This window comes from Tamandua tetradactyla, chromosome 11 (genome assembly GCF_023851605.1).
Source record: "Tamandua tetradactyla isolate mTamTet1 chromosome 11, mTamTet1.pri, whole genome shotgun sequence".
In the NCBI taxonomy this organism is placed as follows: Eukaryota; Metazoa; Chordata; class Mammalia; order Pilosa; family Myrmecophagidae; genus Tamandua; species Tamandua tetradactyla.
Genome location: NC_135337.1, coordinates 60,556,131 through 60,571,147, shown reverse-complemented (window position 1 = coordinate 60,571,147; position 15,017 = coordinate 60,556,131). Strand labels below are relative to the sequence as shown.

At 38.8% G+C, this 15,017-nt stretch overlaps 1 protein-coding gene across 3 annotated transcripts in view; it reads left to right on the top strand.

The window, feature by feature from the left end:
* DNAJC6 (DnaJ heat shock protein family (Hsp40) member C6) overlaps positions 1 to 15,017 on the top strand; it is a 188,147-nt gene that overhangs the window by 165,041 nt on the left and 8,089 nt on the right. For all 3 annotated transcript variants that reach the window (XM_077120692.1, XM_077120694.1, XM_077120695.1), the window contains exon 15: positions 638 to 772. In XM_077120692.1, the coding sequence (XP_076976807.1) occupies positions 638 to 772 (135 nt within the window). The remainder of the gene's footprint in view (positions 1 to 637; positions 773 to 15,017) is intronic.

The following is a 15,017-nucleotide window of genomic DNA, read 5'->3' as shown; positions in this document are numbered from 1 at the left end:
TTAAATGAAATAACTTATTTGAAAGTCTTTTGCGTATGTTAGGTGTTAAATAAATGTTCTTCCAGAAGGAAGAACATGTGTACATATCACAGGGCTGGATTTGCCTGTAATAAGTAGGGTGCCTTTCTTATAACTACTTTGGCATTTATTGGGAGCTGTCTTATATGACTGTGTCCTGAGCCCGTGCAAGTTATAGATACACACAAGCACACACAGAGATCCACATACTATGTACCCATCACAGCAACCCTCTGAATCCTCTTTTCAACCAATGAGAAAATATTGATGTTAAGAGATGTTAAATGGTCACTCAGCTCTCAACAGGCAAAGCCAGATCCAGGTCTGACTCCAAAGCCCATAGGAAGAATGAAGTTAGATTGATGTGAAAGGTTAACATGGGAAATAATAGTCGCAGGTGAGGCCAGAAGGTAGCATGTGTCTTTTCTGAGTCCTGTCCCTGCTCTAGGCCACCACTCACCCAGCTCACAGACACAGAGTCGACCAACTTCTTATGTGTTTCCAAACTCTGTCTTAGTTTGGTCTAGAGACAAGGATGGCCAATAGCTCTGGAATTCTAAATGTCAGAATTCAGTGTTGGAAAACGACCTCATTTTCAATGCTCTCGTTTTCTTTTCAGGAGGTTTTGGAATGGGGAGCAAGTCAGCTGCCACCAGCCCGACAGGGTCCTCACATGGCACTCCCACCCATCTGAACAAGCCCCATACTCTGGATCCTTTTGCCGACCTTGGGGCACTTGGAACAAACTTAGCAGGTTAAGATATAAATAATCCTTACTTATGGTCACATAACCTCAAATCTAAATTTTTGATGTTACAATAATCTGTTATTATCACCTGGGACCTAAATTAAAACAGTGTGCATTCTTAAGCTATACTCTGAAACCTGAGATTGGTTTAAACACACACATACACACACACACACACAACAAAACAGGTAACATATATTGGATTGAAAATAACCCCTGTTGATCCATTTCTTCAATGCCTAGTTGGAGACTGGTAGTATGAATCAAGTTAGAGCCTCAAGGAACTTCTGACAACAGTTTGGCTACAGCAAATGTAATGAGTACAGAAACGGTGAGAGATGAGACTGGTCAGGTTGACGTGTGCCCCGTGGCGCCAGCTTTGCATAAGCTCTACTGCAGTGTTATCAGTGAGATCTTTCTACTCTTATCCCTCTTCTCCCCGTTAACGACAGTGCCTTCTGTGCAGTTTATAAGATTCTGTACAGATACAGACTCTATATGGCTCCAAAGTGTTCTGTTAATAGTTGTTACAGGGCAAGTGTTCCATGAGCAAGTGAGTTTGGGAAATGCTGGGTTCAATGAATTTTTATTACTGCAGAAACTTCTGAGAATCCATGTTCATGGTGACACTCTCTGACAGACACAGTTTGTAGGGTTATCAAACTGATTTCACCAAGGAACCCTTTTTAAGGAGATTTTATTGGACTAGCATGTGCTAAAACATTTTCTTCTTTTTTCTTCCTCTTTTAGGTCAGTGCAGAGTTGTTAAATAAAGATGCAGAGCCCTGAAACAGGTTTAAGTTGACGATGTTGATTCTAGGTTCTCAAAAAGCCCAACTGCAGCATTTAGAGCCAAATTGTCTGCAGGGAACAAGAGGATGTCCACCATATTTGCTAGTAGTCATTTCAGATCCTTTAGACCTCATTCTGTGTTCTCAGATTTATATATACCCAGTTCTCTTTCTCCCCTCCCTTCTTTGTGTTTTAATACAGTAAATTCCAAATTTTAAGGTAATATCAGGTGAAATTCTACTTAAAATCTCATTCATTGCTCATTTCCATCCATTTATTCATTCCATAAATATTTACTAAGTGTATTCTATGTGCTAGTACTGTTCTAATGAAAACCAAAGAAATCAAAACAAAACAAATAACAAAACCCTTGCCTTCCTAAGGCTTATATTCTAGAATAGGAAGCAAACAGTAAAGAGTATATAACATAGCATCCATGAATAAAAGTAACAGTGAGTGTGTATTGGGGGCTTTACTGTTTGCCAAGAATTATTTTCAGCTCTTTCCATATATTATTTAATTTAAATTTCCCAATAATCTTTTGAAGTAGGGACTATTATAATTCCCATTTTGCAGATGAGACAATGGGAGCACAAAAAAAGTTTCAGTTACATACCCAAATCACGAGGATTCAACACCAAGAAGTCTGGCTCTGGAGCTAACATCTGTAGCCAACGTGTTAAATATTATGAAGAAAAATAAGGCAGGGAAGGGGTGATGAGTGGTGGCTGGGATAAGTGTTAATTTAGATATCAAGTAGCTAAAGAATGTCTCTCCGAGGAGGTGACCTTTATAGGGAGTTCTTTTTTTTAAACCCAGGTTCACATTTTTCATTTAATTGTCATTTCTCTTAAGACTCTTTTCCTCTGGGAGCACTCCTCACCTTTTCTTGGTCTTTCATGATATTGATATTTGAAGGGTACGGGCCAGTTGAGAAAGTCTTTCAATTTGGGTTTGGTGTTAGCCTTCATCAATTGATTAAGGTGATGTCTGCCAGGTTTCTTCACTGTGATTACCATTTTGTAACTAAGAGATAATCTGGGGGAGATATTTTGAGATTCTCCTATTTGAAGTAGTCCTATTTGAAAATATCCTGTCTCCACCAGACTTTTACCCACTGGTTTTAGTATTCGTAAATGATTTTTGAACTAAATCAAATACTACTATGATGGGTGCAAAATTTGTGATTTTCTAACTTTGTCCTTTCTTCTCTATATATTAGTTAACATTTTACTGAGGCATTTATTTTACTGTAAGGGTCTCCACTTCTTTCTCTTTCTGTCTAATCTATCATCTATATCTATCATATAGCTATCTGTCTGTATCAATTTGTCATCAGAGTGGACTGGTGGTTCTTTTTGATACAGTGAGTTATCCATTACTGTCATTATTCATTTTGATGTTCAGTCTGTTCCAGATTTGGTTTTAAGAAGCCCTTGAGTTCTTTTTTATTTTTTTTAAACATAACATACAAAAATGAACATTCTTATTATATGATCATTCTCTTCTTGGTATATAATCAGTAACTCACAATATCATCACAGTTGTATATTCATCACCATGATCTTTTCTTAGAATATTTGCATCAATTCAGAAAAAGACATAAAAAGAAAAAAACCTCACACATACCATACCCCTTACCCCTCCCTCTCATTGATAGCTAGTATTTCCATCTACCCAATATATTTTAGCCTTTGTTTCCCCTATTCTTTTTCTGTACCCTTTATCACTCCCTTTCATTGATCACTAGCATTTCAATCTACTGAATTTATTTTAACATTTGTTCCCCCTATTATTTATTTATTTTTAATCACTATGTTTTACTCATCTGTCCATACCGTAGATAAAAGGAGCATCAGGCACAAACCCTTGATTTCTTGCTTTATGTCCTTTTGGCTTGGCCCTATAATTTTTAAGAACTTTCTTTCTTTATGACACAGGATGGTCCAGGCTTGTTGAAGTTTTTATGCCCAGTCTTGGAACCAACTATTCTCCCAAGAACCCTTTTTCTCTTTTGGGGGAATGGTAATTAGAAATCAAGATTTGTGTGCTAAGTATGTTCATTGGTACTGAGATGTTTTGCTTCTAGACCCTTTCTGTAGGCAGAGATAGAAGATGAGTAAATTTAGATATTTATCATTCCAATCCAGTTCCACAGGGCTGTCCCCTGCCTTCGTTTATTTTATATAAGTAACTATTTCCCTGGATCAGAACATATTTATAGACAAACAACAAAAACAGTTCAGAATAGCTACATCTATATTGCTACGAACCACAAACCTACCTGGAGAAGTGGAAGAGCTCTTTGTAGTTTTTTTTTTTTATTATTATTAATTAAAAAAAAATAACTAACACAACATTTAGAAATCATTCCATTTTACATATGCAATCAGTAATTCTTAATATCATCACATAGATGTATGATCATCATTTCTTAGTACATATGCATCGATTTAGAAAAAGAAATAGCAAGACAACAGAAAAAGAAATAAAATGATAATATAGAGAAAAAATGAAAATAAAAATAAAAAATACAAAAATATATAAGAAAAAAACTATAGCTCAGATGCAGCTTCATTCAGTGTTTTAACATAATTACATTACAATTAGGTAGTATTGTGCTGTCCATTTTTTTTTTTTTTTAGAAATCATACCATTCTACATATGCAATCAGTAATTCTTAACATCATCACATAGATGCATGATCATCGTTTCTTAGTACATTTGCATCGGTTTAGAAGAACTAGCAATATAACCGAAAAAGATATAGAATGTTAATATAGAGAAAAAAACTAAAAGTAATAATAGTAAGAACAAAACAAAACAAAACAAAACAAAAACCTATAGCTCGGATGCAGCTTCATTCAGTGTTTTAACATGATTACTTAACAATTAGGTATTATTCTGCTGTCCATTTTTGAGTTTTTGTATCTAGTCCTATTGCACAGTCTGTATTCCATCAGCTCCAATTACCCATTATCTTACCCTGTTTCTAACTCCTGCTGAACTCTGTTACCAATGACATATTCCAAGTTTATTCTCGAGTGTCGATTCACATCATTGGGACCATACAGTATTTGTCTTTTAGTTTTTGGCTAGACTCACTCAGCATAATGTTCTCTAGCTCCATCCATGTTATTACATGCTTCATAAGTTTATCCTGCCTTAAAGCTGCATAATATTCCATCGTATGTATATACCACAGTGTGTTTAGCCACTCGTCTGTTGATGGACATTTTGGCTGTTTCCATCTCTTTGCAATTGTAAATAACACTGCTATAAACATTGGTGTGCAAATGTCCGTTTGAGTTTTTGCCCTTAATTCCTTTGAGTAGATTCCCAGCAATGGTATTGCTGGGTCATATGGCAATTCTATATTCAGCTTTTTGAGGAACCGCCAAACTGCCTTCCACAGTGGTTGCACCATTTGACATTCCCACCAACAGTGGATAAGTGTGCCTCTTTCACTGCATCCTCTCCAGCACTTGTCATTTTCTGTTTTGTTGATAATGGCCATTCTGGTGGGTGTGAGATGATATCTCATTGTGGTTTTGATTTGCATTTCTCTAATGGCCAGGGACATTGAGCATCTCTTCATGTGCCTTTTGGCCATTTGTATTTCCTCCTCTGAGAGGTGTCTATTCAAGTCTTTTTCCCATTTTGTAATTGGGTTGGCTGTCTTTTTGTTGTTGAGTTGAACAATCTCATTATGAATTCTGGATACTAGACCTTTATCTGATATGTCGTTTCCAAATATTGATTCCCATTGTGTAGGCTGTCTTTCTAGTTTCTCGATGAAGTTCTTTGATGCACAAAAGTGTTTAATTTTGAGGAGTTCCCATTTATTTATTTCCTTCTTCAGTGCTCTTGCTTTAGGTTTAAGGTCCATAAAACTGCCTCCAATTGTAAGATTCATAAGATATCTCCCTACATTTTCCTCTAACTGTTTTATGGTCTTAGACCTAATGTTTAGATCTTTGATCCATTTTGAGTTAACTTTTGTATAGGGTGTGAGAGATGGGTCTTCTTTCATTCTTTTGCATATGGATATCCAGTTCTCTAGGCATCATTTATTGAAGAGACTGTTCTGTCCCAGGTGAGTTGGCTTGACTGCCTTATCAAAGATCAAATGTCCATAGATGAGAGGGTCTATATCTGAGCACTCTATTTGATTCCATTGGTCGATATATCTATCTTTGTGCCAATACCATGCTGTTTTGACCACTATGGCTTCATAATATGCCTTAAAGTCCGGCATCACTATACCTCCAGCTTCGTTTTTTTTCCTCAAGATGTTTTTAGCAATTCGGGGCACCCTGCCCTTCCAGATAAATTTGCTTATTGGTTTTTCTATTTCTGAAAAATAAGTTGTTGGGATTTTGATTGGTATTGCATTGAATCTGTAAATCAATTTAGGTAGGATTGACATCTTAACTATATTTAGTCTTCCAATCCATGAACACGGTATGCCCTTCCATCTATTTAGGTCTTCTGTGATTTCTTTTAGCAGTTTTTTGTAGTTTTCTTTATATAGGTTTTTTGCCTCTTTAGTTAAATTTATTCCTAGGTATTTTATTCTTTTAGTTGCAATTGTAAATGGGATTCGTTTCTTGATTTCCCCCTCCGCTTGTTCATTGCTAGTGTATAGAAATGCTACAGATTTTTGAATGTTGATCTTGTAACCTGCTACTTTGCTGTACTCATTTATTAGCTCTAGTAGTTTTGTTGTGGATTTTTCCGGGTTTTCGACGTATAGTATCATATCGTCTGCAAACAGTGATAGTTTTACATCTTCCTTTCCTATTTTGATGCCTTGTGTTTCTTTTTCTTGTCTAATTGCTCTGGCTAGAACCTCCAACACAATGTTGAGTAATAGTGGTGATAGTGGACATCCTTGTCTTGTTCCTGATCTTAGGGGGAAAGTTTTCAATTTTTCCCCATTGAGGATGATATTAGCTGTGGGTTTTTCATATATTCCCTCTATCATTTTAAGGAAGTTCCCTTGTATTCCTATCCTTTGAAGTGTTTTCAACAGGAAAGGATGTTGAATCTTGTCAAATGCCTTCTCTGCATCAATTGAGATGATCATGTGATTTTTCTGCTTTGATTTGTTGATATGGTGTATTACATTAATTGATTTTCTTATGTTGAGCCATCCTTGCATACCTGGGATGAATCCTACTTGGTCATGATGTATAATTCTTTTAATGTGTTGTTGGATACGATTTGCTAGAATTTTATTGAGGATTTTTGCATCTGTATTCATTAGAGAGATTGGCCTGTAGTTTTCTTTTTTTGTAATACCTTTGCCTGGTTTTGGTATGAGGGTGATGTTGGCTTCATAGAATGAATTAGGTAGTTTTCCCTCCGCTTCGATTTTTTTGAAGAGTTTGAGGAGAGTTGGTACTAATTCTTTCTGGAATGTTTGATAGAATTCAGATGTGAAGCCGTCTGGTCCTGGACTTTTCTTTTTAGGGAGCTTTTGAATGACTAAGTGAATTTCTTTACTTGTGATTGGTTTGTTGAGGTCATCTATGTCTTCTTGAGTCAAAGTTGGTTGTTCATGTCTTTCCAGGAACCCGTCCATTTCCTCTAAATTGTTGTATTTATTAGCGTAAAGTTGTTCATAGTATCCTGTTATTACCTCCTTTATTTCTGTGAGGTCAGTAGTTATGTCTCCTCTTCCATTTCTGAACTTATTTATTTGCATCCTCTCTCTTCTTCTTTTTGTCAATCTTGCTAAGGGCCCATCAATCTTATTGATTTTCTCATAGAACCAACTTCTGGCCTTATTGATTTTCTCTATTTTCATGTTTTCAATTTCATTTATTTCTGCTCTAATCTTTGTTATTTCTTTCCTTTTGCTTGCTTTGGGATTAGTTTGCTGTTCTTTCTCCAGTTCTTCCAAATGGATAGTTAATTCCTGCATTTTTGCCTTTTCTTCTTTTCTGATATAGGCATTTAGGAAAATAAATTTCCCCCTTAGCACTGCCTTTGCTGCGTCCCATAAGTTTTGATATGTTGTGTTTTCATTTTCATTCGCCTCGAGGTATTTGTTAATTTCTCTAGCAATTTCTTCTTTGACCCACTCGTTGTTTAGGAGTGTGTTGTTGAGCCTCCACGTATTTGTGAATTTTCTGGCACTCCGCCTATTATTGATTTCCAACTTCATTCCTTTATGATCCGAGAAAGTGTTGTGTATGATTTCAATCTTTTTAAATTTGTTAAGACTTGCTTTGTGACCCAGCATATGGTCTGTCTTTGAGAATGATCCATGAGCACTTGAGAAGAAGGTGTATCCTGCTGTTGTGGGATGTAATGTCCTATAAATGTCTGTTAAGTCTAGCTCATTTATAGTAATATTCAGATTCTCTATTTCTTTATTGATCCTCTGTCTAGATGTTCTGTCCATTGATGAGAGTGGTGAATTGAAGTCTCCAACTATTATGGTATATGAGTCTATTTCCCTTTTCAGTGTTTGCAGTGTATTCCTCACATATTTGGGGCATTCTGGTTCGGCGCATAAATATTTATGATTGTTATGTCTTCTTGTTTAATTGTTCCTTTTATTAGTAGATAGTGTCCTTCTTTGTCTCTTTTAACTGCTTTACATTTGAAGTCTAATTTGTTGGATATTAGTGTAGCCATTCCTGCTCTTTTCTGGTTGTTATTTGCATGAAATATCTTTTCCCAACCTTTCACTTTCAACCTATGTTTATCTTTGGGTCTAAGATGTGTTTCCTGTAGACAGCATATAGAAGGATCCTGTTTTTTAATCCATTCTGCCAATCTATGTGTTTTGATTGGGGAATTCAGTCCATTGACATTTAGTGTTATTACTGTTTGGATAATATTTTCCTCTACCATTTTGCCTTTTGTATTATATATATCATATCTGATTTTCCTTCTTTCTACACTCTTCTCCATACCTCTCTCTTCTGTCTTTTCGGTTCTGACTCTAGTGCTCCCTTTAGTATTTCTTGCAGAGCTGGTCTCTTGGTCACAAATTCTCTCAGTGACTTTTTGTCTGAGAATGTTTTAATTTCTCCCTCATTTTTGAAGGATAATTTTGCTGGATATAGGAGTCTTGGTTGGCAGTTTTTCTCTTTTAGTAATTTAAATATATCATCCCACTGTCTTCTAGCTTCCATGGTTTCTGCTGAGAAATCTACACATAGTCTTATTGGGTTTCCCTTGTATGTGATGGATTGTTTTTCTCTTGCTACTTTCAAGATCCTCTCTTTCTCCTTGACCTCTGACATTCTAACTAGTAAGTGTCTTGGAGAACGCCTATTTGGGTCTAATCTCTTTGGGGTGCGCTGCACTTCTTGGATCTGTAATTTTAGGTCTTTCATAAGGTGTTGGGAAATTTTCAGTGATAATTTCTTCCATTAGTTTTTCTCCTCCTTTTCCCTTCTCTTCTCCTTCTGGAACACCCACAACATGTATATTTGTGCGGTTCATATTGTCCTTGAGTTCCCTGATACCCTGTTCAAATTTTTCCATTCTTTTCCTGATAGTTTCTGTTTCTTTTTGGAATTCAGATGTTCCATCCTCCAAATCACTAATTCTATCTTCTGTCTCTTTAAATCTATCATTGTAGGTATCCATTGTTTTTTTCATCTTTTCTACTTTATCCTTCACTTCCATAAGTTCTGTGATTTGTTTTTTCAGTTTTTCTATTTCTTCTTTATGTTCAGCCCATGTCTTCTTCATGTCCTCCCTCAATTTATCGATTTCGTTTTTGAAGAGGTTTTCCATTTCTGTTCGTATATTCAGCATTAGTTGTCTCAGCTCTTGTATCTCATTTGAACTATTGGTTTGTTCCTTTGACTGGGCCATATTCTCAATCTTCTGAGCATGGACAGTTATCTTCTGCTGCTGGCATCTGGGCATTTAGTCAGATTTCCCTGGGTGTCGGACCCAACAAGGTTGCTAGATTTTTCTGTGAAATCTCTGGGTTCTGTTTTTCTTATCCTGCCCAGTAGGTGGTGCTCGTGGCACACGTTTGTCTGCGGGTCCCACCAGTAAAAGTTGCTGTGGGTCCTTTAACTTTGGAAAACTCTCGCCATCCCGGAGGTTCGCTAGCCGAAGCAGCTTGGCAGGGTGCCAGCCGGCCCGGAGTCCGAACGCGGGGAGGGTCGCTGGTCGCCGCAGCCCGGGAAAGCGCCCGTCCGAATTTCGTAGTCGGCCCGGGGCGCGAAGCGTGGCGGGAGGGCGCCAGCCGCAGCGGCCCGCCCGGGAGAGTGCACGTTCCCGGGGAGTCACGGGTTTGGAAGGGTCCCTCCCCCCGTCACCGTTCTCCGCGGCCTGGGGATTTCTGATCCAATTCTCTCAGTTGGTCCGGGGGGCCGCGCGTGGTGTGGGCACCAGCCGCCGCGGTTTGAGGGGACCGCCTGTCCAATTCTCCCAGCTGGCCCGGGAAGGGGGAAGGGAGTGACTCCGGCCGCTTGCCGCCCCGCCCGGTGAAGCCCGCGCCCCTCAGCGATCTCACCAGAGCGGGTTCTCTCAGCCAGCCAGCCATTCCAGGATGGGGTACGCTGTCTTTTTTATCTCTGTCGTGGCTTTGGGAGCTGTTCTGTATCGTTTCTACTCCCCTAGTAGCTGTCCTGGAGGAGAAACTAAGATCTGCGCGTCTTACTAAGCCGCCATCTTCTCCGGAAGTGATCTCTTTGTAGTTTTTGAAATGCAGTAATTCTTACAGCTTCCCTCTGAAGATACTGGTTTCCTGAGTTTCCCCATTTCTTTTTTTTGTTTGTTTGTTTCTTTTTTATTAATTTTTTTAATTTTTAAAAGCACAACAAACACAAATATTCTTATCATATAATCATTCCATTCTACATATATAATCAGTAATTCACAATATCATCACATAGTTGTATATTCATCGCCATCTTCAAGTTTCCCCATTTCTTAAGTCAGTTAACTTAGGAAGGTTAAATGCCTTTCCTAAAGCCACACCATGAGCAGAAATCTGAGTGAGGGTTACGTGTGCTCTGAGAGTAAAAATTAAACTTCCAAATTATATAACTGCAATTCAGAAAAGACAGAAGTGTACTTCTTCGCAAGGTATTATTGCCCTAAACATGACTGATGCAATCCGCAGCACCTTGGTCCTTCCCATAGATATTCTGATTTAAATACCTTGGAATGGGACTTGGATGTAAGAAGTTTTAAAAGCTCCCTAAGGGACAGGCCATGGTGGCTCAGCAGGCAGAGTTCTTGCCTGCCTTGCCGGAGACCTTGGTTCGATTCCCAGTGCCTGCCCAAGCCAAAAAAAAAAAAAAAAAAGCTCCCTAAGGAATAGATGGTGTGAAGATGGCAGAGTAGGAAACTACAAGAACCAGTCCTTCCACCAGAACAGCTATTAAACAGGCGGAAACTGACTGAATCAACTCTTTGGAAACTCCAGAGTCCAGTAGAACCCTGTGCAGCATCAGGGAGGAGCAGGAGGAAGAGGCTGGTAAATTGGGGTGAATACAAGTAAACTGCTGTCTCTGTACAGCGGACACCATCCCCCATCCCCCAGTTCACAATAAATAGCAGGGAGCTCTGGGTCCTGCCCATGGCCTGGCTTGCTGGTGCCAAAGAAGGACTTAAAAACCTAGTTCTCCAAGATCCTGAGTGGGGGTACAGTCCGATCACTACCGATCACTGCTTTTGATTTACATCGTTGTGGCCCAGCTCTGAGAGTGATCACTGTTCCAACATGCCAAGGACACAGGCAGTGAAAAGAGACTTAAGGAAGGTCTGTTTCTTCTGACTTGGCAAAGGACAGTTGAGGGCTGCATTTGCTGGGTGGGTACTGAGTCAAGAGGGTGCAGCTTTGGAAAGCTGCAGAAGCAGCTCCTGGCGCCCTTCCTTCCACTTCCTCGTTCCCTTCCCAGGCTAGTTTGAAACCAGTTTCTCCCTTTGCAGGTCCCTGGCCTTGTTCTGGCTGTAGAAGACTGACTTGGGGATCTTTTCTACAGCAAGTCCCACCTCCCAGAATTTCCCATCTAGACAAAAGCAGCTTAAAACAAAGCAGTGTAAGCAGCAGTTGAGGTGGGCCACCTGGGGTAAAGGCTTACTTGCTTTAAGTCCTGCGGTGGAACATGTGGGAGAGGGACAACGTCAGTTTCTTGGAAAGTAAGAGAGGCATTCAGCCCCAAAGCCACTAGCAAACACAAACCTAAAGCAAAAGAGAGGCCCAGAAAAGACAGCTCGAACCCTATACTTTGCATTTGCCTTAGACTATCCCTGCTAGGAGGGCTGGACTCTGAAGGAGATCACCAGTTAGTCAAAGCCAATTTGCAAAGACCATGAAAGGTGTTTTTTTGCTTAGATTTGCTTGGTTTTCTTAGCTCCTGCTGCTCAAAAAAATCTCTATCATATCACTAGCTGGATGCAAACTCAAGAAGCAGACATCTCAAGGAATAAATCCTAGAGTTAACATTTAAGAATATTAAGCAGTATGCATCAAAAAAATTACAAGGCAAGCAAAGAAACAGGTAATCATGGCCCATCCAAAGGAAGAGTACAATGAACATACATGATAAAGGTTTAATATCCAGAATGTGTAAAGAAATCCTTTAACTCCACAACAAAAAGACAAACAATCCAGTTGAAAAATGGGCAAAAGAATAGACATTTCTCCAAAGAAGATATACAAATGGTCAAAAAGTACATGAAAAGATGCTCAACATAATTAGCCATTATGGAAATTTAAATTAAAACCACAGTGTGATGCTATGTCATATCCACTAGAATGGCTACTATTAAAAAAAGGAAGATTATAGGCGTTGGAGAGAACGTGGAGAAATAGGAATACTCATTCATTGCTGGTGGGAATGTAAAATTGTTCAGCCACTATGGAAGATAATTTGGCAGTTTCTCAGAAAGCTAAGTAAGGTATTATGTAACCTGACAATGCCACTTCTAGGCATAGGCCCAAAATATTTGAAAACAAGGGCTTGAGCAGATATATGCACACCAGTTGTCATAGTGGCATTCACAATTGTCAAAAGATGGAAGCAGCTGAATTGTCCATCAACTGATGAATGGATAAAATACATGCGGAATATATATACAATGAAGTATTAGTCAACCATTGAAAGGAATGAAGTCCTGACACATGTGACAGCATGGATGAACCTTGAAGACATAATGTTGAGTGAAATAAGCCAAACACAAAAGGACAAATATTGCTGATCTCACTAGTATGAAATAATTAGAATAAGAAAACCCATAATCAATCTACATTGTAGGTTACCAGGGATTAGGGTGGGAGGTACAGACCTGGGAGTTAATGTTTAAAATGTACAAGGTTTCTATGTGGGATGGTGGAAAACTTTTGGTCTCACAGCATTGTGAACATAATTAACAGCACTGTATTTATATATTTGAATATAGTGAAAACAGAGAAATTTTAGGTTTATGTGCGTTTAGAATAAAAATGTTAAATGCATGAAACTGTACAATACAGTAAGCGTGCGTAAACCCGGGGCAGTAGGTAACAGTACAGTGATTAAAATGTGCTTCATCAATTGTAACAGGTGTACCACCCCAATGTAAGGTGTTAGTTATAGGGTAATATGTGGAACCCTCTATTTTATGCATGATTTTTCTGTAAACCCACAATTCTCTAATAAGTAAAAAAAGCTCTGTAGGTGATTCTGTTGTGCAGTCAAGATCGAAAACCAGTGCTTTAGGTTTCACTGGGGAGAGCAGTGGCCTCTGAGTTTGGCTACTGTTTTGCATTTTTGTCAGTTCTCTGCTTCAATAGCATTAACAGAGTTGCATTAACAATTAGAGTTGCTGAACATCAGTAAGAAATATCCAGGGAGGGTGGGCATCAGAAAGTCCTGCATTGTCGATGAGCCCTGTGAGAACTGGGTCAGCGCCTGCCTTTTCCCCATTGTATCTGTGATATGACACTAGATGATGCACAGTGCTATTTCATAAATGAAGCAAAGTGTGGTGGGAATGTAGAGTTTGTCTTTTTATAGTTTTTCCATATTTATTAAACCTTTAGATAAGGAATAGAAATGTTCAGGAAACAGATGGCAAGCATTCCTAAGAATATAAAATGAAACCCCCAATGAAAGTGAATACCCAGCCTCACGTGTGCGTTGATGTGTGCACTCTGTTGGCAGAGTGGCCCATGCGTCCGTAAAGAGAGAAGGAGCAGTGCCAAGCTTCAGAGTTCAAGTCCTGTCATTACCTTTTCCTACTATCAGTTATTTACTGAGCTTTTATGATGTTCCAGGCATGTGCTGGGTACAGGAACTTGTGTGGTTTTATAACATATAATGCCGCTTAATTCAGGGTTGTAAAGAATTTTACAGCACACCTGTGATGGAAGCATAGTTCTATTTTCACAAAACTCAAAGAGGTGAAGTTTTTCACTAGGCTTCATAAGAACAAAGATGCTCTATAGCTTCTTTTTAGCTATATTCCAAGCCCCCAGCACAGTACCTGGTGTGTTGTAGGTGCTCATTGAATGCTGGCTGAATGAGTGCATGAATATGATAGAGAGCTGAGACTCAGACTCAGGGCCTAGTGGCCATTACCTAACATTCCTAGTGGGGAAGGCGGGAGAAATGCCAAGATCAGAAAAGAGAGAAAATATCTATGGAAAGAAGAAACAGTAGAGATGAGCTGAATCGAAAGCTTCAGAGATTTGGGAAGACATTAGGGAATGGGGTGCAGGAAATGAGCTGAGATTTGGAGTAAGGGGGCCTATGGTTTGGTCCAAGCCCCATTAACTAGCTGTGTGTTCGTGTGCATGTCAGTCAACCTCTCTGAGCCTTAATTTTCTCATCTTTAAAGTGGAGTCAATAGTCAGTAGTACTACTGGCCTCCCAGGGGATTTATGTAGATTAAAGGCAGCCATATACATAAATACATTTTGTAAATTCTCAAGAGCTGTATAAATGTTACTTGTTTTACTGTCATAGTTACTTTGAGCGCATTGCATGGAAGGGACTTTGGAGATCACTTCATTTCTCTTTCTGTCTCTTTAAACACAAGCCGCAGCTGGGTCTTCATATTTTGGAAACAGTCCAGTGTGTGTGTGCAGTGAGTGCTTAAAAGTTAGGAGATTACAGAATCAGAACTCTATTTAAATTCCTGCACAATGTAATACCATTTTTCAAAGCTTGAATAAGATCCTTTGTTCTCATCACAGTTGTCAGAGAGCAGCTTGCTCTCCTGCCATGAAATGTAAGAAGTGTGAAATTGAAACCCACTTGTGAAATTTCAAAACAACTTTATGTACTCTTGGGTACTAATCATGCTTGTCTTTATTTCAAGCAAATGATCAATCCTGATAATTGAAGTTTAATTCACATCTTGGTCAGTGAATTTATTGTTTTTATTCTCAGCCAGTGTCATTTGATAGTTTTACTCCAAAAAGAAATAGAATCTGCTCAGAAGGTAGGGTAAAGGGTGGTGGGTGAGTGGCACAGTGGAAGAGCTG